General features: G+C 54.8%; 3 protein-coding genes across 4 annotated transcripts; 1 reads left to right on the top strand and 2 right to left on the bottom strand.

Moving 5' to 3' along the window:
- The first annotated feature begins 705 nt into the window (after positions 1–705).
- Positions 706–4663, top strand: FEM1A (fem-1 homolog A). 2 transcript variants are annotated; one of them, XM_062510299.1, is made up of 2 exons: positions 706–1555; positions 1691–4663. In XM_062510299.1, exons 1-2 carry the CDS (start codon positions 809–811, stop codon positions 2813–2815), a joined length of 1872 nt encoding a protein of 623 aa, XP_062366283.1. In that variant the 5' UTR covers positions 706–808; the 3' UTR covers positions 2816–4663. The 2 variants fall into 2 exon arrangements, with proteins under 2 accessions (XP_062366283.1, XP_062366282.1); XM_062510298.1 differs by having other exon boundaries at positions 706–4663.
- A 2440-nt stretch (positions 4664–7103) lies between these two features.
- Positions 7104–9191, bottom strand: TICAM1 (TIR domain containing adaptor molecule 1). Its single transcript, XM_062510297.1, has one exon. It carries the CDS (start codon positions 9189–9191, stop codon positions 7104–7106), a length of 2088 nt encoding a protein of 695 aa, XP_062366281.1.
- Positions 9192–11500: 2309 nt separating this feature from the next.
- Positions 11501–22215, bottom strand: LOC134054356 (perilipin-3-like). The gene is made up of 10 exons (XM_062510068.1): positions 22110–22215; positions 15861–15937; positions 15214–15409; positions 14584–14666; positions 13791–14315; positions 13326–13439; positions 13100–13196; positions 12476–12675; positions 12163–12291; positions 11501–12082 (listed from the first exon to the last, which is right to left on the bottom strand). Exons 1-10 carry the CDS (start codon positions 22213–22215, stop codon positions 11501–11503), a joined length of 2109 nt encoding a protein of 702 aa, XP_062366052.1.
- Between the last annotated feature and the right edge of the window lie 397 nt (positions 22216–22612).

Raw genomic sequence — 22612 nt, 5'->3', positions numbered from 1 at the left:
CTTGAGTGTTTTCCCTCACCCCGGGCAGGTATTGTCACTCAAGGATGGAGCGAGCTGGACATAATGTCCCGTAGGGGGAACCGGCGCGAATAAATCTGTGTTCGCTGGTGGGGACGAGGCTTTGTCACCTCCAAGGCAGGAAATTCGTACTTTAAAACGCACCCCCAGACCTGTGCAGGGCCGTGGGCTGGGCTGCGTCATCCCTGTGGCTCCGTTACCGCTCAGCACATTATGACTTCATAAAACCTACAATTAAACCACGTCGGATTAATGCCGTGCAACCGCAGTGTTTTGAAGTGCCAGAACATCAAGGCATTTATGAGAAACAAAACCGCTATGAAATCAGCACAGGCGGGGAGTCACAGACACACCTGGACAGCGCCTGGTCCGCGCGGGGCGCGCTGGGAAGCGTAGTCCTGGCGCTGGTGAAGGCCGTTTAGGGGCACTACCCATCGCGGGGCGATGGGACTACACTGCCCAGCATGCCCCGCAAGAAGCGGGCGCACATCCTTCCCACCTCTCCCCCCCCACCCGCTCTGCCTTCTGGGAAACAGAGTGCGCGGGGCGCGCCGCCGGCCGAGCGGCGCCGCTGCCGGGACTACAATTCCCATCATCAACCGCACGTCCCGCTCCGCCCCGCGCGGCGCCATTTTGTTCCGCAGCACAGCCTGAGATGGCGGCCGGGCCCGGGCGGTGAAGGTCCCGCCGCGCTGAGGGCAGGGGGTCCCGCCGCCCCCCGCCCGCCCCGCGCAGCGCTGGGGCCGCGCCGCCGCCGCCGGTCCATGGCCTGGAGGCGGCCGCTGGCGCCATGGACCTGCGCACGGCCGTGTACAATGCGGCCCGCGACGGGAAGCTGAAGCTGCTGCAGAAGCTGCTGGGCAGCCGCAGCCGGGAGGAGCTGGAGGCGCTGACGGCGGGGCCCGGCGGTGGGGGCGGCCCCGGGGCCGGCAGCACTCCGCTGCTGATCGCGGCCCGGCACGGGCACCTGGAGGTGGTGGAGTACCTGCTGGATCACTGCGGGGCCCGCGTGGAGGAGGGCGGCTCCGTCAGCTTCGACGGCGAGACCATCGAGGGGGCCCCGCCGCTGTGGGCGGCCTCGGCTGCGGGGCACCTGGGCGTGGTGCGGAGCCTGCTGGACCACGGCGCCTCGGTGAACCAGACCACGCTGACCAACTCCACCCCGCTGCGGGCCGCCTGCTTCGATGGGCACCTGGAGATCGTGCGGTACCTGGTGGGCGAACGCGGGGCCGACCTGGAGGTGGCCAACCGGCACGGCCACACGTGCTTGATGATTTCCTGCTATAAAGGGCACCGGGAGATCGCGCGGTACCTGCTGGAGAAAGGGGCCGATGTGAACCGGCGCAGCGTGAAGGGAAACACGGCCTTGCACGACTGCGCCGAGTCGGGCAGCCTGGAGATCCTGCAGCTCTTGCTCCGCTCCAAGGCCCGCATGGAGAAAGACGGCTATGGCATGACCCCTCTGCTCGCTGCCAGTGTCACCGGCCACACCAACATCGTGGAGTACCTGATCCAGGGGGGGCTGCAGCAGGACGAGGCTGCGGGGAGCCAGAGCGGGACCTGTGCCTCAGGTGGGAGCCATCAGAGGGGCTGTAGTGAAGAGGGCTGTGAGGGATGCGGTGCTTCAGCTTCCAGTCAGGACGAGGTCCCGAACGTGTTCTGCACTCGAGAGGCTGCCGTGGAAGCGCTGGAGCTGCTGGGTGCCACGTTTGTGGACAAGAAACGAGACCTGTTGGGAGCGCACAAGTACTGGCGCAGGGCGATGGAGCTGCGCTGTGAGGGTGGGCAGTACCTGCCTAAGCCCGAGCCCCGGCAGCTGGTGCTGGCATACGACTACTCGCGGGAGGTGAGCTCTCTGGAGGAGCTGGAAGCCCTGATCACGGACCCCGACGAGATGCGCATGCAGGCGCTGCTGATCCGGGAGCGCATCCTGGGCCCTTCCCACCCCGACACCTCCTACTACATCCGTTACCGCGGCGCCGTCTACGCCGACTCCGGCAACTTCGAGCGCTGCATTAACCTGTGGAAGTACGCCCTGGACATGCAGCAAGGCAACCTGGAGCCCCTCAGCCCCATGACTGCCAGCAGTTTCCTTTCCTTTGCCGAGCTTTACTCCTACGTGCTCCAGGACCGTTCCAAAGGCACTTTAGCCACCCACCTGGGCTTCTCCGACCTCATCGGGGTGCTGAGCAAAGGGGTCCGGGAGGTGGAGAGGGCCCTGGTGCACGGCAAGGACCCCGTGGCCGACTCGGCGCAGTTCACCAAGACGTTGGCCATCATCCTGCACCTGGTTTTCCTGCTGGAGAAGGTGGAGTGCACCCCAGAGCAGGAGCACCAGAAGCGCCAGACCATCTACCGCCTGCTCAAGTGCAGCCCCCGCGCCAAGAACGGCTTCACCCTCCTGCACATGGCCGTGGACAAGGACACCACCACCGTGGGGCGTTACCCCGTGGGCAAATTCCCGTCGCTGCACGTGGTGAACTTGCTGCTGGAGTGCGGGGCGGACCCGGACAGCCGGGACTATGACAACAACACCCCCCTGCACGTGGCTGCCCGCAACAACTGCCCGCTGATCATGAGCGCCCTGATGGAGGCCGGGGCGCACATGGACGCCACCAACGCCTTCAAGCAGACGGCCTACGAGCTGCTGGACGAGAAGCTGCTCACCAAGAGCACCATGCAGCCCTTCAACTACATCACCCTCCAGTGCCTTGCTGCTCGCGCCCTGGACAAGCACAAGATTCCCTACAAGGGATTCATCCCCGAGGAGCTGGAAGCCTTCATTGAGCTGCACTAGGGCGTGACAGCCGAGGGTCCCCAGCCTGTCCCACCCCACTGAGGTTGTGTGGCTGGAGGGCTCGGGCTGGCTGGGCCAAAGTGCCCAGGGCCGTCGCTGTGCTGAGCTTTGTCCCCATCTGTCACCACCCAGCTGGCGTGTCGGGGCAGGGGAGGAGGAGGCCCCCGAGCTCATGGCTGTCCCTTGTTGTCACCTTCAGGTACCAGCTCCCTCCAGTGCACTCTGTCCACAGAAGGCCACAGCCCCCTGCCCTTCCCTGTGCCACCATTGTGTCCCGAGGAGGAAGGAAATGGAGATTCCCTGGGACCTGCTGCCTCTCCCATTAGTGCTGGATTAACTCAGTGTTCAGCTTTGGAGCAGCTACACATCCCCCACATGCTCTGGCCCTTCCCACCCCACACACCCAACAGATAGAAAGTGAGTGAGGAATAAAATACTCTCCAGCTAACCCCTTCCCCTCCCTCCTGTCAGGTTTGGGACAGCCCATGCCCAGCAGCTGAGGGGCTCGTGCTCTGCCCAGGGATGGCACAGGGCTGGGTGTGCTGAGGATGGGGTTTGTCTCTCTCTTGGTTGGCCAAGTACCAGATGGTGTTAAAGGCCTGAGATTTCCATGATTGTGCATAAAGCTGGGATGTTTTTTCTCTCGTAGAGCCAGGCCCTATCTATGCTGCAAGACTTCTCCAATCCTGTAAGATAGAGGAAGGTCAGTTCTGGTTATACAGTTTCATCCGTAGATGTTGTAGTTTATGAATGGGGAGGAAAAAACTATTTTAAGAACAAAACCCTGGTGTGGTGTTCAGGCCCTTGGCTTGTCCATTCCACACCCATTTTCTCCGTTCCCAGCACGTTCATGCTTTGGCTCCAGAGGGCAGCAGGGGTCGAGCTGGAAAGGTGAATGTGGATTGTTTGGGAGCCAAAACAGCACATGTGGAACTACTTTGGAGGCTGAGCTCTTGCAAGCCCTTTAGGATAGGAGGTACCTGCAGTGTGGAGGTGCTTGGAGGGAGTTACAAAAGCAAGTGAGTTTGTAGTGGGTTTGCACCAGGGTGGACTGAAGGAAGAAGCACGAAATGAAAGTTTAAGGTGCCTCCTTTAGTGTCACCTGCTTGGGCTCTGTTACTGCCCCATTCTGAAACCTCATGCAGTTGGTTCTTAGCAGCTAGTTTGGGCTTTTGAGTCTTCTTTTTTTTTTTTCCTTTTTAATTTTTTTTTTTTTTGTAACTTCACTGAGGATGGTGCTACTTCCAAGGTGGAATTTGAAATCTCACCTGGCTGCTGTTTGGGCAAGCTCCTTCCTTTGATGAGGATCTGCACACACCTTGTTTTTAACTGGGTGGTCTCAGGGCAGGTTTTTGCCTCCACAAGCAGAACCCTCCGTGGTGGAAAACAAAAGAGTTTCCAGCAGTTTGTCCTTGTGCAGGCAGTGATGGGCAGCCCATGGCTCCTTCCCTGGCCCTGAGCAGGGTGGGAAGCACAGCTGAGGGGGAAGCAGCTGCCTGGAGCTCTGGGAAAGGTCCCACCTGGGAGAGCAGACCCCAGCCCCACCCTCGCTGTCTGTGCTACTGAAGCTTCTCTACTTGTATTTATCAGCCTCAATAACCACGCTCTCTGCCCCTAAAAGATATTGTAGATCTGCCAGTACATTTTGCAGTGTTAACTATAACATTTATTTATAAAGTGAGGAGGTTTAACTTGAATTGAGCTGTAAAGTGCAGAGTTAGTTTAGCTGCCTTCTATTTTTTTCCCCTTTTGGCTGAAACCTGGACTAAACTGCAGGAATGGGATTTGTTCCTTTGTGAGCTGATGAGCGCTCTTAACTTTAAATAATAAAACAAAAAATGGCTGCTAGAGTGCAAGTGCCTTGGACTTGTTCCTGATAAGCCTCTATATTCAGGTGTTTTCCTCTATTTTCAGTTTGTTTCCATCCAGGGATGAGACACAATGGGTGTGGAATTTTGGGGTGTTTGCAATTAACGGGTGTGATTGGTTCATTCCATGGTTAGTCCTGTGAAAAAGCAATCTGTGCTGCAGTGGCAAACATTTCCCCTGGAAAAGAGTAACACTCACACTGAAATGACACCTCTTCTTTGTTTTGCCTTATATTTTGTTGTAAATCGAACTGTGAGAGGATCTGTGTTGGATCGGGTGTTACCTGCCTTACACACATGGGGCAGTGGGCACAGCAAGCAGAAAGCAAGGACACGGGGTCATCAGTTTGGTCACCACCCCCAAATCCATCAGGGATGGTAAAAACAGAGGAATTAATGGTACTGGAGTTAGTTCCACACTTTTGGGACCGGGATCCCAAAAATGCTCAGTCTTCCCAGGGAGGGTGGGTGGATAAAATATCTGAATGTTTGTCCTGTCATTAATTGCTCCATCCTTAGTTCTTGGTGCCTTGATGAATGATGGTGCCTTTGTGCTCAAAGTGCCATTTGAGCAGTGTCTGTGGAGCCTGGGGACCCAGACATTCCTCCTATGCAGGTGATCTCCAGGTGTGGGGTGAGCAGCTGCCAGGCAGGTGCAAGGAGCCAGGGCAGGGACTGGTCAGGGCAATTCCCTCTGCAGCCAGGGCTGCAGGCTGGAGAGAGGTGGGAAGGGGCTGGGGGATTCAGTCAGGTGCCACAGCCCCAAGGAGGAGAATATTCTGTGTGATGGAAAAGGCTTCACTTTTTTTTTAACATATAAATAATCTGTAATTACAGAGGGCCCAGCAATTAAATGTTGATAGTAATTACAGGGTGGGAGAAATCAGTGCATGATTTAGGGGTAATTGCACTGAACAGGCCTGATTGACTGTAGGGCCAGCTCCATGTGGGGAGCAGGGCAATGTTTCAGTGATTATTTTGTTAATTCCTGGACAGAGAGGAGTTTTTTCTCTGCTGTGGTGGCTGCAGACCTTCCTGTCCCCCAGACACAGCCCTCCTTCCCCTTTGTGTGATCCAGGCACGCTGGATGTGGCTGTGCTGAGGTTGTTTACGAGCTGGAGCAGCTTCCAGTTGACTAATTGTTTTTATTTATAGTAGGAGAGGAGCTGGAGAAGGAGGGATGTGTGAGTGCTCCCAAGGGGAGGGACTGTCCTGCACCAACTGCAGGGGACAGGAATTGCAGTAACACAACACCTCTTAATGGTGCTCTGGAGGAGAGAAACCAGGAAAGTAAAAGGAGTTCGAGCTCTTGGAGGATGCCAGCAGGCTCTGGAAGGAGTAGATGAGTTAATCCATTGTCACTGGGCCCTGCAGAGTTAAAATCCAGTCTGAGAGCTGGAAGCCAAGTGTTGAGGGCTGCTCAGAGTCTGCTCCCAGGATTTAGAGATGTTTGTGTCACTCAGGGGCTGGCTTGGGGCTCGGAGGGCTCTTGGACCAAGGCAGCAGTGCAGAATGAGGCCCTGAGAGGGCCCAGCTCGGGCAGGCCCAGGGCTGGGATGGTCTCTTGGGCTCAGATCCTGCTGGAACCTGCTGGGGAAGCCAAAGAGTGACAGGAGCACACACAGACCTGCAGGAGTACCGGGAATGGGGTCACTTCCCTGTACCGGTCACAGGGAGTGGCTCCTCGGGAGCTGCCAGCTCTGCCCTGCTGCTGGCCCGGGCTGGGCTGGCTCCGGGCTGTGCTCCGGGAGGGAGCAGCCCCATTTCCATCTCCCGGTGGCTTTGGGGTGACCTCTGCTGACGATCAGGGAAATGGCTGTGCCTGGAGCAAGGGAGGAGGAGCAGGGGCTTTGCTCCAGGTACCCTCCTGGTGTAAAAGCTCAGTGGGTACCAGCCTGGTACATCCCTTGCTCCCCTCCCACTCCCCATTCCTGAATTTCTCCATCCTTCTGCGCTACTCTGCTCACTGCTTTTGGTTTTTCATTCCATTTCTTCCTTAAAGGCAGCTTCCCAAAGCATCCCTTGGAACTTGTCCCTCAAATAATTTGTTCAGTGCCATCTCCCAGCCCCTCCAGCCATCATACAGAATAGTTTTCCGTATATCCCTGATTATCCCTTTTCTAATTCTACAGGAAAGTACCAGAGGAACACAAATAAATTAATTAAAATTTATTTATAAAATCTTCAAGTAGCTCCAGGCAATCAGGAAAACAATTCTCTCAGTTACTTGAAAATAAGCAGAAGGAAAAACAGTTCCAAGAGATTGCCACATCTTTTTTTCCAACAAAAAATACAGACTTTTCTTTTGTGCTTCAGGAAAATGGCACTCTTGATGCATAGAATAGTAGTCCCAGTCCCAGCAGAATCACTCTGATCCAGGATTTGAAATTGATTTTGTCTCAGACCCTGACTGTCCCGGGTCAGACATTGTCCCTGGTGTGCTCCTGGCTGTCCCCTGGCCCAGGTGGGGCAGTTGTCACCTCCATCACATTGTGGTTCCCGATCTGAACCATGCGGGCATTCTGGATGATGAGGGGTGGGATCCCTCCCTGGCCTGGTGGGATGCTGTAGTGGCTTGGGGAGAGCTGTGCTTGGGAAGGGGGAGGATGCCTCTGAGCAAGAGGGGGGTCCGTGGGGGCAGGGGGACACCGGGGCTGGGCTGATGGCTCTGGTGGCCACGGCCATGGTGCTGCTGGGGGCACCCACGGACGGGAGCCCAGGCTCAGGGCAGCCAAGTTCTGCTGGACTTGGTGCCGTTCCAGACGTGCCTGGAGCTTCCTTCTCTGCATCTGGTCCCACAGGGATTTCTTCTCCGTGATCCTCTTAGGGTCAAAAGTCCTGAGTACTTTCTTGGAGAAGAGAGGAGAGCTCTCCTTCAGGGTCACGAGCGCACTGAGCATCGTGGGGATCTGGCTGTGCTCCAGGGCGTTTGCCTTGGGTAGGAACGGGATGACTGAGTCTTGTTTGGCGGGGTCCAGGATGGACTGCATCAGAGCAGTGTCTGTCTGGAACAGGCACAGCTTGCACGGGAAGTTCTTGGTCAGCAGGAGGATCATGAAGGCAGAGTTTTCCATGGCCTTCTGGAAGCAAGTCATGTGGCTGCACCCTGGGATGAAGAACTCCTCACTGAGTGTGGCACCATTGGGCACCCCCATGCTCTCCAGCAGGTTCTTGACCTGGTGGGCCACAAGCTCATCTTCACTGGCGTGCAGGACAACAAATGTGAAGAACTCTGGCTCTGATGGATCCTGGAAAGCAGGAGAGGCTGGAGAGGGGGATGAGTGCAGGGGAGGGGGATGTAATAGGTTGGAGTGAGATTCCTGAAGAGGAGGAAGAGTTGAGGAGAAGGAGTAAGTAGGAGGAGGAAGGGAACAGGTTGAAACAGAAGCAGGGGCAGAGTTCCAGGGAATGCCTGGAATGCAGGAGTCCTCTATGGACCTGTGGGCAGGAGCAGTATCCACTGCAGCCCTTGGGTCAGGGACACCAATAGAGAATTTCATCCTTTCATCCTTCAGCTTTTCATCCTGCTCTTCATCCTGTTTGTCTCTTGATGTGTGAAGCTCTGTCACTGTGCTGGACACATCACTGTTTCGGGCAGGCTCTGCGGGCAGCGGCGTCTCAGGAATGGGGAGAGGGCTGGGATGACAGGGACTGGCCTGCAGAACCTTCTCTGGCCAGGGCCCTTGGACAGCTGTGTCCTGCCCAGGGAGAGAGCTGGGAGAGCTGGCCCAGCTGGATTCCTGCGGGCCGTGGCTCTGTGTGTCCCCGTCGGGGTGTCCAGCACAGCTGGGCCAGGGGACAGACTTGGGGACAGAGGGCTGGGTGTGAAAAGCACCTGTTGGTGATGCACTGATCTCCAAACAGCTGGACAGGGAGAAGCTCCCCTCGGAGCACAAGGTCCGTGGGCCTGAAAGGCCTGAGGTGCCTCCGATAGGCACTGGTGAACTCCTCACCACGTAGTGGGAGCTGGCTGTCTGGGGAAATCTTGTGTCCTCATGGGATCTCAGCGTCCTAAACCTGTCCCCTGAGCCCCCGCTGGCTGCAGCGCTCTGTCCGTCCCGTTCCTCGGCTGGGACGTTGTTGAGTGTCCCCAGCTGAGTGTCCTTGCTGGTTTTGGTGGCAGCCTGGCAGGCTCTGTCCCTGGCCTCAGAACTGCACAGCTTTTCCTGTGCCAGCACTGTGTACACCTGTGCCAGCAGGGCTGTGGCACCTGCATCCAGCTGGGGAGGCTGCACAGCCTCCCCGTCTTCCCGCACTCCTGCAGCTCCCAGTTTGATCTGGTGGATGTACTGGGCTGCCTGGTTATCCCTCAGGGCATCCAGACAAATCCTTGCATCCTCTTCTTGCCCCACAGTAAGCAGAACCATAGCTTGCAGTACCTTGCTGCAGGGCCCAGGTATGGAGTGCTCCAGTTTGAGTTTGAGGCTCAGCAGTTTCTCTGGTGGGGCCTGGCACAGAATGTTGAACACGTCCCTGAAGCTGAGCTGCAGCTCAGCGCTCTGAGCCATCTCAGCAACCTCTGGCCTGGAGCACAGACTGCAGCAGGGATGGGAAAAGCATCTTATGGCAAAGGGTTGAACACGTCCAAGCCTGTGGGGCTTGGGGTGCCCTGGTCGACTCCTGGTACAGCGCAGTGCCCAGAGGGCTCGGGACTGGGGCCTCTCTGTGCTGGGAATCTGCGAGGAGAACAGAGGACAGCGTTCAGAGGGGTGATGGGGTGCTCCTGGAGCTGCCAGGCTCTCTCTCACACCTCCCCAGTATTTTTGCATCTGTTCTGTGCTTGCAGATGTTCCAGTGCTGTCTGCATTATTCCAACTCTGTGATTAAGCAGAGAGCACATTCTGTGTATTAATTTCACATTAATTACAACTGGTTTAAAATAATTGATGAACTAATGCTATATTTAGGTACATCCAAGTGTCTCCTCCAGGCAGCTGGTTCCAGGGCTCTTGCAGGCTCCTGGTGATGGCAGTCAAGGAGTAAAAGAGGTGTAGAGGAAACCCTTCCCAGTGATAACCTGTTTTATCAGGGAACAATTCCCTCCCAGTATCCCACCTATCCCTGCTCTCTGGCAGGGGAAGCCATTCCCTGTGTCCTCCTCTCCATCCCTTGTCCCCAGTCCCACTCCAACTCTTCTGGATCCCCATTCAGGCCCTGGCAGGGGCTCTGAGCTTGCCCCGGAGCTTCTCCAGGTGAACAGCCCCAGCTCTCCCAGCCTGGCTCCAGGGCAGAGGGAGCAGCTCCATGGCCTCCTCTGGACTCTCTCCAGCAGTTCCACGTCCTTCTTTCATTAGGAGACTTTAGATCCCCATCCACAGGTGATCGCGGAGCCCCTGCACTCACCCCAGGCCTCTGATGGGGTTTAATTAAACAACAGGAGTGTCTGGAGGGGAGGAGCGGGTTCCCGGTGGGACAGTGCCTGAGCCCACTGCAGAAACTTTCCTTATTTAAAGGCAGCCCCAGCAAACGCTCTGAAATAACTCTCAGCTGGGGAAAGTTTCCAATTTCGGTTTTGTTTTCCTGTTTCATGAAAACCCTGCAATTACCCAATTGCCTTCGTTCCCCGGAGGGCCGGCTCTGCCCTGTGTCCCCGGCTGGCACGGAGGTGACACGGCCGGGCTGGAGGAACTGGGGAAGCGCCGGCACCGCGGGAGCGCTCCCCGGGAGGGAAGAACAGGCAAGGAAAGGGAGAGGATCAGCCGGGAAGGGGAAGGGAAGAGAAGGAAAGGGATCGTCCGTACCTGCTGCCGGTGCCCCGGGCAGGCGGAAGCAGCGCAGGGCAATGGGCACGGGCGGGGCCGGGGCTGCGCACACGGGCACCGGGACAGACCGGGACAGCCCAGCCCGGGCTCGGTACCCCCGGCAGAAGGGCCCTGTGCCTTCCCCAGGAGCACCCGGATGGGACAGGCAGGGCACGGACCGAAAGCACAAGGCTGAAGCTCCAGGTAGACACAGACGCACAGGGCTTTGAACACAGGTCACGCTTTATTCCAGTGTCTGCGCACCAGCCCTGGCCCAGGGACAATGCCAGGAAAAGTTAGCAAAATAAATTACATTAGAAATTATTACAAAGTAGTCTTTTCTGGGAAACAACCAGAACCTGGATTAAAATCCCTCTTATTTTAATAACAGGGTATCCTAATTCTGTGGCAGGCAGAATACCTGAAGGGAAAAGCTGCCTCATTCATTGAATGGCTGTGAAGTGTTTTACACATGGAGTTACTCAGAGATAATCCTTGAAGTAATTCACAGAACTAGCAAAGATGATTAAAGAAAGGCCACACTGCCATGTGAAGGAAAAAGTGTGTGGCTGATCCATTAAGAGAAATCTCTTCTTGAGAAGCAGCTCCTTGCCCCCAGCTGTGCCAGATGTGCTGCAGAGCCAAACCTCCCTGGAAGCACAACAGGCACAAAGGAAGTTGTGTTTTTAAACGTCGAAAAAGGCAGGAAACTGTATCAAAGGTCAAGCACAGCATTTTCTCATTTCCACATCTTGGGTGAATTAAAAACAAATCCAGCATTAAACATAAGTTGAGATCACTTCTCTCCCACAACTTGTTTTGGCGAGATTTAGCCACTCAGTTGGGCTGAGTTAAAAAGCTGAAGTGAAGGTCCCATCTCCCCTTTCAGCACAGCACTTGGATTTAAAAACAGTAAATCAAGATTCAGCATCTCCCCACCTTGGTTATTAAATCTCCTTACAACTACATGACTGTAAAGGCAGAGAGCAGAAGCACTCGTGGCACAAGTGGGCATGCCCTTAGAAGATCCAGTGCTGTTCTAGCCAAGTAGCCTTGGCCAGAAGAGCTGGAATTTATCAGAGATCTTCCTCTGGTACACGGGTTTTTATCTCCTTTGCAGCCAGGGCCACCTCTGCATCCTTCCTTGCCTTCTCTGGCTTCCCCACCTTCTCCTCCAGCTTCTCTAGCACCTCACACCATTTTTCTGAGAGCCTGTTGGTTCCCTTTGGCTCTTCAGGTGCCTTTGTCACCTCCTGTGATAGCGGAGCCTTTTCCAGCCCGGGTAATTTTCTATCACTCCTCATCTCTTTTTTCTCGTGAGTTCTGCCAACCTGTGTCCCCTTGGCCATGGCCCTGAAGGGCCCCACAATCCAGTTCAGAGGGGTGTTGTGAGTGACAAAGTCCAAGAGGACATCGAGGGACCTCCGGGCCTCTGCCACACGGTCCCGGCTGCGGGCCAGCGTGGTTCTGGAGAGGTCCTGGAAGGACACGGCCCTGGAGAAAGAGCTGTGGAGCTTGTGGATGTGTCGAGTGGCCCGAGACACGGCTTCCTGGACGCTGCTTGGGAGCCCGTGTGTGCTGAGCCGGAGGCTCTCGTAGGCGGGCTGGAGCTGCTGGGTGATGATCCTGAGCATGGCCAGAGTGCGCGGCTCCACCTGCTGGGACAGACACAGCTCAGCCTCGGGCAGGGGAGGGCAGGGCCCGCCCCGCGGGGCTGCTCCGGCCACCTTCGGGATACCTCTGGCTGGCACGCAGTCCTCACTTGGTTTCCTTTGGGCTGGGTCAGGCTCCAGTCCACCCACAGCTGATGGAGCTTCTCCTGCCCCTCCAGCAGCTTCTGGCCAACCTCCCGTTTCACAGATTCTATCTGGCAGGAAAAATTAGAAGAAAGGTTGTACTGCAAGCACACCCAGAGAGGCTCAAGTGCTTCCCTGCCAGGGAAGGATCCAAGGTGACATGGGGCTGGTGCGGGATGGAGGAAGAGCTTCCAGCTGGATAGCAGAGCAGGAAAGGCTACAGACAGGAGGAAGAAAGGCAAAGCGTGTTGGTACCAGTTTTATTGCCAGCTGCAGCCGTGCCAGGGTGTCCTGGGTGCGCTGCCTGAAGCCCTGCAGCTTGGCCAGGGAGTGCTGGTAGGCTCGGTGCCGGAGCCTACCCGACAGCGAGCCCAGGCGCACAAAGTAACTCTGCTGCCTCTTCTGCTCCTCCACGGAGGCCACGCCAAAGCCCTGCACCGTGGTGGCCAGTTTACCTGGGGGAAACAAGAACAGAGCTGCAGCTGTGCTCCTCTGCCAGCTGGGAGGGGTGGGAGAGGTTGGATCACCCATTGGAAAACACAGAGGCTGAAGCTTGCTGTTGGAGCAGGAGGTTTGTAGTTGCTCCTGTGTTAAAGGCAGGTTAGTCCCTGCTCAATCTTCAGGTAAGCAGACTTGATGGAGAGGTTGAAGCGTGAACCCACTTGTTTATTTACTTTGAGGCTAATGGACAAGGACCTGCCAGCAAATGCTTGAACTTGGTCCCATACCATGTGGCAATTTAGTGTTGACAGCCAGAAACATGGTGACAAATTCAGAGCTACCTGTGTGCTTCAGAAGCTGAGTCTTGCTGTGTCAGGTGCTCTCTACTCACATGGTAAAGGACTTGCACCTACAAGCGCCAGGTAAGTATTTTCTTACCTAGCTCCTCCTCGGTCATCGGGAGGTAATGATCCACCAGATCTTCCGACATTCCCAGGACAGATTCCACACCTCCAGCCACTGCCTGGCTCACTGCCTTGGCTTTGCTTATGCTGTTGGTCATCACAGAGTTGGTCATCTCCACACCCTCCTGGAGAGCCTCCCTGCCCTGCTCCAGAGCTGTGTTGATCTTGCTGGTGATGGTGCCATAGGCAGCATCCAGAGCTGTACTGACTGTAGAGGTGACCACAGATTTGGTCTTCTCAACACTGTCCTGAACAGCCCCTTTGGTCAGGTCCACTGCTTCAGTCACCTTGTGGGTCACCAGCTCCTTGGCTCCCTGGGCAGCCCCCACAGCTGCAGTGATGGTGGAAGCAACAGCAGACTTGGTCCTGTCAACGCTGTCCTCCACCATGTGCTTGGTGACATCCACGGCCTCTGTCACCTTGTGGGTCACCAGCTCCTTGGCTCCTTGAGCAGCCTCCACTGCATTGACAATCGTAGAGGCAACAGCAGACTTGGTCAGGTCAACACTGTCCTCTACAATGTGTTTACTGAGGTCCACTGCCTTGGTCACCTTGTCTGTCACCAGTTCCTTGGCCCCTTGAGCAGCCTCCACAGCACTGACAATCGTGGAAGCAACTGCAGTCTTGGTCAGGTCAACACTGTCCTCCACCATGTGCTTGGTGACATCCACAGCTTTGGTGACCTTGTCCACAGCATCTGTCACCTTGTTGGCCACCAGGTCCTTGGCTCCCTGGGCAGCCCCCACAGCTGCAGTGATGGTGGAAGTCACAGCAGCCTTGGTCCTGTCTACACTGTCCTCCACAAGGTGCTTACCGAGGTCCACAGCCTCTGTCACCTTGTTGGTCACCAGCTCCTTGGCCCCTTGAGCAGCCTCCACAGCGTTGACAATTGTGGAGGCAACAGCAGACTTGGTCCTGTCAACGCTGTCCTCCACCATGTGCTTGGTGACATCCACTGCCTCTGTCACCTTGTTGGTCACCAGCTCCTTGGCACCCTGGGCAGCCTCCACAGCACTGTTGACAGTGGAGGTGACCACAGACCTGGTCAGCTTCACGCTGTCCCCAACAACATTTTTAGTGAGGTCCACAGCTTCAGTGACTTTATCAGCCACCGCGTCCTTGGCCTCGCAGGCAGCGTCCATGGCAGATGTCACCTTGGTGGACACCAGCTGCTTGGTGTCTGAGATTACCTGCACCGGGAAGAAGCACAGAAAGATTTTTTTGTTGTCGTTCCAAAACAATGTTTTCCCTCCCTGAAAAAGCTTTTGCACTTGGGTTAGTTGTGCTTGCAGTCTGTGGGAGGGCTGGGGAGGTGAGCACACCTGTATTGACATGGATGTGTTCAGTGCCTCTCCAGCTTTCCCTGCTGCTGCTGAGCTTTATTTATTTCCCCATCTTCTTCTGTAACCATTACAGTTCCATCAAGCCATGGCTTCCTCAGGAAAAGCCTGTCCTTACCTTGTCTGCTGGCTGCTGCAGGAAGGGCAAGCTCTCCTCCAGCTGATCCAGACCTTTACAGGCATATTCATTCACAAGGGCAACTGGAAGAGAACAGGCACCAGATAATTCTTACATTTGGGGATGGCTTTTTGACCCTACAGTGGCCAGTTTGGGATACACTCATGAAAACAAGCCCCAGAAAAATAAATCATCATTCTGGGGTGGGATGTGTTAAAATTGAACAAACCCTTACATTTGGCAGGTTTAAATAGTCTCCATTTTGCCTTCCCAGGCAAATCCAATTTGCAGTGCTGTACCTGCCCTTGGTGGGTAGGACATTGGGTTTAAGAGGCTGGAAAGTGTTGGGATAGGCCAGACTGAGCTCTACCCTGGACTGACACTGCCCCTACCTGGGATGATCACAATTTAGAGTGAGGGAGACAAGCAGGGAATTGCTACTTAGTAACCTAAAGAAGTCAAACTCAATTTCTGCTGGGAACCCTTTCATTCTGGGGCAGTTCAATGTCCAGGAGCTGCTGAGCAGGGGGCTCGGTGCTGGAGGAGAAGGTGCTGTGGGAAGTGGGCTCACCCTACAGGCACACAAATGTCCCCTCCCTCTGTCCCAAGGGTCCCCAGCCCTGCACTCACTCTGTGGCTCGAGCTGGCTCAGGATGGGCTGGGCTCCCCCGACCACACTGCCCACGGCCACGGCAGCCACGGTCTCAGCCACGCTGCAGACACCCCCGAGGCACGGGTGGGACTCCTTGGTGTGAGTGTAGGCAGAGGAGACCAGGTTGAAGGCAGAGCTGAGCAAGGGCAGGCTGGTGACTCGATTGACAGCGCTCTAAAGCCAAGAGAAACAGTGAAATCACAGCCCAGCCTGAGCTGGTGAGTGAACACAGCCCTGTGTCTGTTCTGAAAGGTCCCAGCAAATCCATCTCCTCATCCTACTCCAGCTCAGAGCTGAGGAGACTCATCCAAAGGCCTCCCCCAAGTGAATGAGTCAGGGTTAAGAATTCTGAACTCTGTGCTCCTGAATTCAGAGTCACAGTGGTTTCAGCACCAGACCAGATGTGGAAGTAGGATCTGTAGCAGCTCCAGTTTCAGAGCTGCTTTCATCACTTGGCCAGCCCCAAAGTTGTCTCTTGAGCAAAACAACGACCTTCTGTCCTGAGGGGTTTTTGGTTTGGCCACAGCTTCCTAGGGCTAATCTTTCTGTCCCCCCAGCCTGGCTTTGGGGTGCTGGCAGAGGTTTACCAGCACGTGTCAGTGGGTGATTTATTGCTGGCACCTACCGCAGTCTGCTGCTCCTCAGCCTTCAGCAGATCTGGGGTTGGGGTCTTTCCTGAGGCCATACTGACTTCAGTTGCAGCTGGAAGGAAAAACAGGAGTATCATGAGCACAACTTGATTGCCTCTAAAGAAATAAAATCCTGCCAAAACAGGAGAAAGGCAGAGGGCAACAAATCCATTAGGATCTGTCATTCAGCTGCTCCCAGGAAGGCTCAGGTTGTGTTTTCTCTCTGGGGTGGGATGTTTCTGGCTGGACACCAGGTACCCATCAAAAAAACTCCATCACCCACCTCCTCAGCGGGACAGGGGAGAGAAAATACACCAATATAACCAGTTTGGGAAGGACATGAAAATCCTGTGGAGTTTTCCCTGGAGGATGAGCCAGGTTTCCCAGCTGCAGCATTCCATGGCTACCTGGAGACTTGCCTTCCCATCCTGCTGACCAGCAAGGCAGGAAATCTCACTTCCTGTGAAAGCAAGGCTGAGACATGCTCATGACATAAGGGGATTGAAAATAAAAATGTTGCAACAATCTGAATTGGTATTGGTTCCCCAGCACAGATCTCCTGTTGTATCTGGACACTCCAGTGTTGGTGCTAAACCCAGGATTACTCTCAGCCTCAGGCACAGCAGGGATTTCAGCACATTTGTTCTTCAGAACAGAGTCTGCTTTTCTCTCCTTTGCCAGTTAATTCCTATTCTTAGATTTGTTATGACATTTTCCAGTGGAAAACCCTCAAACCAAAATTCCTCCCAAACTGGATTTCCAAGCCATGCACTGCTCCAGGCTCACAGGCAGACTCTTCCCAAAAAAAGCTTGCCCTCTGAGTTGTGGTGGAGCCCATTGTCTTGTTTCTCGTGTTCTTTGCTGAGAAACAGGAACAGAGAGATGGAGAGAAGTAGTGAAACCAGCATTTGTGAGCCCTGGGCTGGGCTCTGATGCTGGCCAGGGACATCTCAGAAGGTGACTTGGGTCAAATATTGACACCAAATACTGCTGCATTAACCACTGAATCAGTCAGAATTCAGTGAGATTTGAGCAGAGCAGGGATGCTGAGTATCACACGCCTACAGCAAAAGCTGTCACACAAGTTGTCACCTCCAGCCTCTCCAGTGAGAAGCTGGGAGCCAGTGCTCCTCTGGGAGCCCTCCCCAGTTTACCTGCACAGCAAAAACACCAATGGATCCTCACCAGACTGGGAGAAGTTGTAAAAACCCACTCCAAACAAAGCAAGGCTGAATATAAAATCTGAGTCCCAAAGTCCACGGGTTTGCCCCTCTCCCTCAGAGCAGGTTTGTTATTTCTTTGGAGCCAAGCAGGGCTGACTCAGGGGCAAAGCACAGCTCTTTCAACACCATCACAAACAACCCCTTTGCTCAGTTATTTTACTTCTGGACACATAGAAAAAGCTCAAATGGTGGAGTTTGACACAGTGGTGGCCTTGGTATCAGGGCCAGCACAGAGACACTGCAGCAAAAGGAAGAGAGGAGGACTCTGGTTAAAATAATTCAGCAGTAACTCCTTGGCTGATGTAAAACCTGATATAAAATTCGTTTATACTTCAGATTGTACCTTTGAAGTACAGGGATCCTGTGTTAATGACGGATGCAGCCTGCCAGGGACAATCCTTCTTCACAGTCATGTTGGAGCAGGGTTTGCTCTCCACTGTGTGGGAGAAATCCATATTTTGCAATGCCCAGAAATACAGTGTGGGCAGGTCTCCACTGCATGGTTTTATTTACTCTTTCCCTGCAGAAGTGCTGAGCAGCCCTTGCTTTATTTCAGATATTGCAGGAAAGCCCAGTGCTTGGCAACTCTGGGTCAGGTGGTTCTGAATCCTTTGGAGAAGCCACAGCCAAGCCAGGATGGTTGGGAGTGGAAATCCCAGTGGGCAGAGGAACAGAAACAGCACGACTTTGTTTTGGTTGTGGTTTGTTTTGTATGAAAGTGATGACCGGATGATTTCACAGCATTGTTACACCCAAACTATTAGGTCACTGCTGGAGAAAGCTCTTAAAATAGGTGGTTTCAGAATGATAAAACTTCAGTGCTCTTTTCTAGCATCAAGGTCAAGAGATCTTCTGGGATCAGGAGCTGAACTTCAGATCATTGCCCAGTTGGAGTCAGTTTGGAGCAAGGGCACCAAACCCACCCAGCTGCTCCCTTTTTCCTGCCTCATCCCTTACTGGCCTGGCAGAAGAGCCAGGAGCTCTCCTGCTGGATCAGCAGCTCCCTGATTTCTGTCACTGGCAGTGACCAGTTCACCTAAAGCTGGTTCTTCACTCCCCTTGGCTGGAAGCTTTCCCTGTGGGAAGCAGCTCCGTGAGAACAGGCTGCTGCTGGGTGGTCCTGGAGGATCTTCATGTTCAGGGAGCTTCTCCCCCTTCCAAGGGGTTGTTCCTTGGGAGTTAGACTGAGCCACAGCCAGCATGGCTGGTCCAGTGGCTTAACTAGCAATTCCTTAATGACCACTGAGGAAAACAAAGCTAAATTTAGTGCTTTAGATGTGAGCAGGGAGGGCTAATCAGGGCAGAGGAATCCAATTGTGGTTAACGCACCTATTTACATTCTTGTCGAGATTTGTCACTGATACCCGGTTCCCAAAAATGCAGAACTGGGTCATGGGATCTCTGTGGGGAATGAGCTGCAAATGCTCTGAGGACAGAATCACTTTTAGGAGGAAGATCAGATGATTCCCAGCTTTCACCTGAGGAGAGTAGCTTCAGGAGGGCTGGCAGAGGTGCCCATCTCACCTTTCTGGATAAACCAGCAGCACTAGGAAACCTCAAAGATCAAAGCCACCCTTGCTGATGGATGCAGGACTTTCCCCTCACACCTCCAGCAGAAATCAAACACCACGACGTGGCCACCACTGGGTCAGTAACTGCTTGGAGCAGAGATATTTTAGGAAAGAGGAGAGGAAGTTTTAACTAAAACAGCTTCTCAGTACTTCCCAATCTTTCCATGAGGACAGAGCTCTTGGTTTCACCTGGAAGCTGAAACTTGCAGAGCAAGCAGCTCAGCACATTTCTATCTGGAATTTTCAGCTTCAGAAACTGAAATCCTTCCCAGCCATCCACAGCTCAGGGTAGTCATGACCACATTTAAAGCCTTGCTAGTCTTGAGAAACACGAATCCAGTTTGCCAAAGCTCGCCCTGGGAGCTGGCAGAGCCCTGCAGGGACAGGCTGCTCCTGAGCAAGAATTCTCTCGTCACTCAGTTCTCGTGTCTCCACCAGAGGATCTTGAGAAACAGCCCCAGGCAGGGCTGGCATTGCTGTCACAGGAAGGGAATGCCCGGCTAGTCACCCATCCCCCGGCCTCTACAGCATCCCTCTGGTCCCCAGCACCCCCAAACAACGCTGGGTTCTGCACGGGAGGGTGACTGGGGGGAGTCACCTCCTGTGGAGCTCCCCAGGCCAGGATCCACAGCAGACGTGAAGCAGAAAAGAACTTTTAAACTGCAGAGTGCTCAACCACAGGACAGACATTCATGGAGTTACCAAGGAATCATCTCAAAGCTGGGAAGGAGCCTTTAGGGAAGGGTTTAAGTGCCACCATGGTTTGGGTTGGGAAGGACCTTAAAGATCACCGACCTGCAGCCCCCAAACCTGCCAGCTGTTACCCAGGGCAGGCACATCACAGCACCAGAAAATGTCACCTTTGGCCTTAGAAAGCAAAGCCCACCCCATGGACAGCCAAAGCAGGGACACAGCCGCCGGCTCCCGGAAAGGAAAAACCTGTGGCACCCCCAGCCAAGGGACCTCCGGACCACTGCCCTGGCGAGGGACAGCCCCGGGGAGTCACCCCAACCCCCAAACAAGCCATAGACCCCCCCCAAGCCTCCCCCCAGCCCAGCCTTACCTGCCTCCTCCGCGCGGCACTGGGAGCACTGGCGGCACTGGGAGCAGCGGGCGCGGCCCCAGTTAAATACCCCGGGGTGATGGAGCCGGCCGGGCCAATGGGGAGCGGGGGTGGGGCCGCAGGTGAGGGGCTGGGGTCCCTCGGGGCCTTGGAGGCTGTTTGGGAGCTGCTCTTTGTCCCCCCAGGAGGGACGGACCTGGCAGGGTGTCCAGGGGATCTGGCAGAGGGTGTCCATCCCTCTGTGCTTTAGCCTTGGGCTCGTGGAATTTTGGAATAGCCTGAGTTAGGAGGGGCCCCCAGGGATCACTGGTGCAAGCCCTGGCCCTGCACAGACCCCCCCAGCTATCCCCCCGTGCCCGGGAGCTGCCCCTGCAAAGAGCTGCTGGTGGAGCAGGGTGCTGGGACAGGAGCTGAGCCCCTGCCTGTCCCCCAGCTCTGCCCTTGGGCTGCTCCTTGCAGGGGGACACAGATGTTGTCACCAAGTGCCAGGGAAGCAGGACATGGGTTTGTGGTGTGAACCATCATCATCATCGTCCTGATGTTTTCTTGGCAAAGCTCCCCCTCCCCGCAGCAGGGCTGCTGTGCCTCCCTGAGGAGTCAGACGTGCTCTCAGCCCGTGCCAGCACACACCTGATGATGAAACCTTGTGCTTCTCCTGTTTGCTGGGATTTTCAGGGTACGAGTTGATTTATTGTTTTTGTCCTCACAGAGGGCACAGCAATGCAGGACTCCAGGCAGCTCGGGGCTTCTTAACAGCTATAACAAATACTGAAAACTCCAGTTAATGCTTGTCTTTTCCATTTGTGCCTTTTCATCTCCAGCTCTCAAAAACTGGTTTGAGAACATCAGTTAAGCTTCCTGTTGTCTGTTTTCAAGATCAGTGGGAGAGGAAACTGAGGCACAGGTAAAAATTATCTGAAGTCTTCTAATGCTTACAGTGGTTGAGTCACCTTGTTTTGGGCCACTGCATGCAGGAGACCTTAGCTCTGTTTCTGTATTGCCATTCAGGCAAGGAGGGTGCCAATGGTTTTTGAAAAATGTGCTGTTAAGATGACAAAAATGTAGACAATTGTCACTCCTCAGCCTTGGGACTGGAAGGAATCCTCATCCTGAGGCTGACTTAGCTGGGAGTGTTGGCTTTTAATAATTGTGATGTTTGTAAGGGAAATAAAAGTTGTTCTTGCCTATCCTGTGAAGAGTTGATGGGATGAAGGGTTTCTTACAGGAACAGGGAATCAAGAAATGAGTCCTGTGTGTTTTGGAGTGTTGGTCTGCCATGGCCAGTGCTGCATCCTCAGGTAATGTGTCAGTGATCCAGGTGGTTCATGGGTGTGAAGTGCCCCAGTGGGTCAGTTGTGGTGGGATGGTGAAAGTCTCATGGGACAGGTTCTATTTCAGCACTGTCTGCATGATGCACCTTCATGTGGCTGTGGTTGGGCGCAGGGGAATGTGAGAAGTGATAACCAGTAATTAAAATTAACCAGGCAGTGTTTAATATCTAATGTGTGCCTTTGATATTAGGGTAAAATATCAGTGCTGGGATTTCCTGTTGGGTGGTAGAACTGCCTGCAGGGTCAGGACACTGCATTTGGGGGATTGCAGTGTCAGAACAAAGGTTTGCACAATCATTTCTGTGACCCTTGGTGCTGTATTAAAGACACAGATTTAAATCTGAGATAAAATCATCACTAAGAGGTTTGGTGGGTGTGGGAGGAGCGTGGGAGGAAGTGGAGAAACACGTTTGGGGAAGGGAGAGGAGGAGCAGTGTTGGTTGGAGCACAGGAGCCTGTGCAGATCTGAGCAGAGCTGCAGCATCCAGAGCTGGGGCAGGATCCTGCAGGTGTGAACCCCTCCTGCTGCCCTGTGGGAGCCAGGAGCCCTGTCCCTCAGCCCTGCTGCTGCTGCTCCTCTGCTGTCCTTCAGCTGCCTCCTGGCTCTGCCTGCAGGGTTTCTGTAGAGTGCAAACCCTGCAGGTGTCTGGGGGGTTTGGAGGGTCGGATCCCCGTGTTGGGATCCATTCCTTTCCCTGCTCTGTGATGTGTCACACTCAGCATTGTCCCTTTGGGGCCCAGAGGCCACACATGACACTGGAGTTCCCGCTGCAGATGTTTATCTGCTGCATCTCCCTGGGCACTGACTGCATGAGTAACCTGTCACCATGCCATGGTCCCCTTCCCCATGTCCCCTTCCCCACATCCCCTTCCCTGGAGCAGGCACAGGCACGAGAAAGGGTGAGAATGATGACACTGATGATTCAGGGCTGGGGTATGAGGAGCTTTGGTTCTGTTCCTCGGCTAAGCAAAGGAAACCCTTGGGCTTCCAGAGCTGCCCAGGCAGAGGGGACAGCTTTGTGTCATTGTCATTCCCTGCTGTGCCAAGCCCACCAACCTTCCTGGTCCCCCCAGGCCTTCAGAGCACTTTCCTGGCTCAGGATGTGCTGCAGGTCTCTGCTGCCCTCCTGCTGCATCAGCCCAGCATGATCCTCCTGTCTCATGTGCCTGCTCAGTTCACCTTGAGGGTCCCCCACTCCTGCTCCCCTTCCAGCAGCTCTCCTGGGCTCCCCAGCCCCTGTTCCCTCTCCAGGCCCTGCTCTCCTCCCAGCAGCTCAGCCCACCTCCCCCAAGGACAGGTGCTGGCAGGTTCCTGCTCCCCTTCCAGCCTCCTTGCCCTCAGCAGGGAAGAGCCTAATGCTTCCTGGCTGCTCTCCCAGTATTCCAGTTCACCTTTCTGCTGCTTTTTCAGGCTGCAGGATGGTTTTCTGCGTGCCTGGCTGCTCTTCCCTCTGCTGCTGCTCTCCTGCCTGAGGTCAGCTGGGATTGGTTTTGGTAGATGGGAGAGGGGATGTGTCCCCTCCATCCCTGATTGTGGCTGAGAGCCCAGGTCCTGTTTCC

This window comes from Cinclus cinclus, chromosome 28 (assembly GCF_963662255.1).
Source record: "Cinclus cinclus chromosome 28, bCinCin1.1, whole genome shotgun sequence".
Classification (NCBI taxonomy): domain Eukaryota; kingdom Metazoa; phylum Chordata; class Aves; order Passeriformes; family Cinclidae; genus Cinclus; species Cinclus cinclus.
The sequence above is the reverse complement of the archived record's forward strand: the minus strand, read 5'-3'. Positions and strand labels throughout refer to the sequence as shown.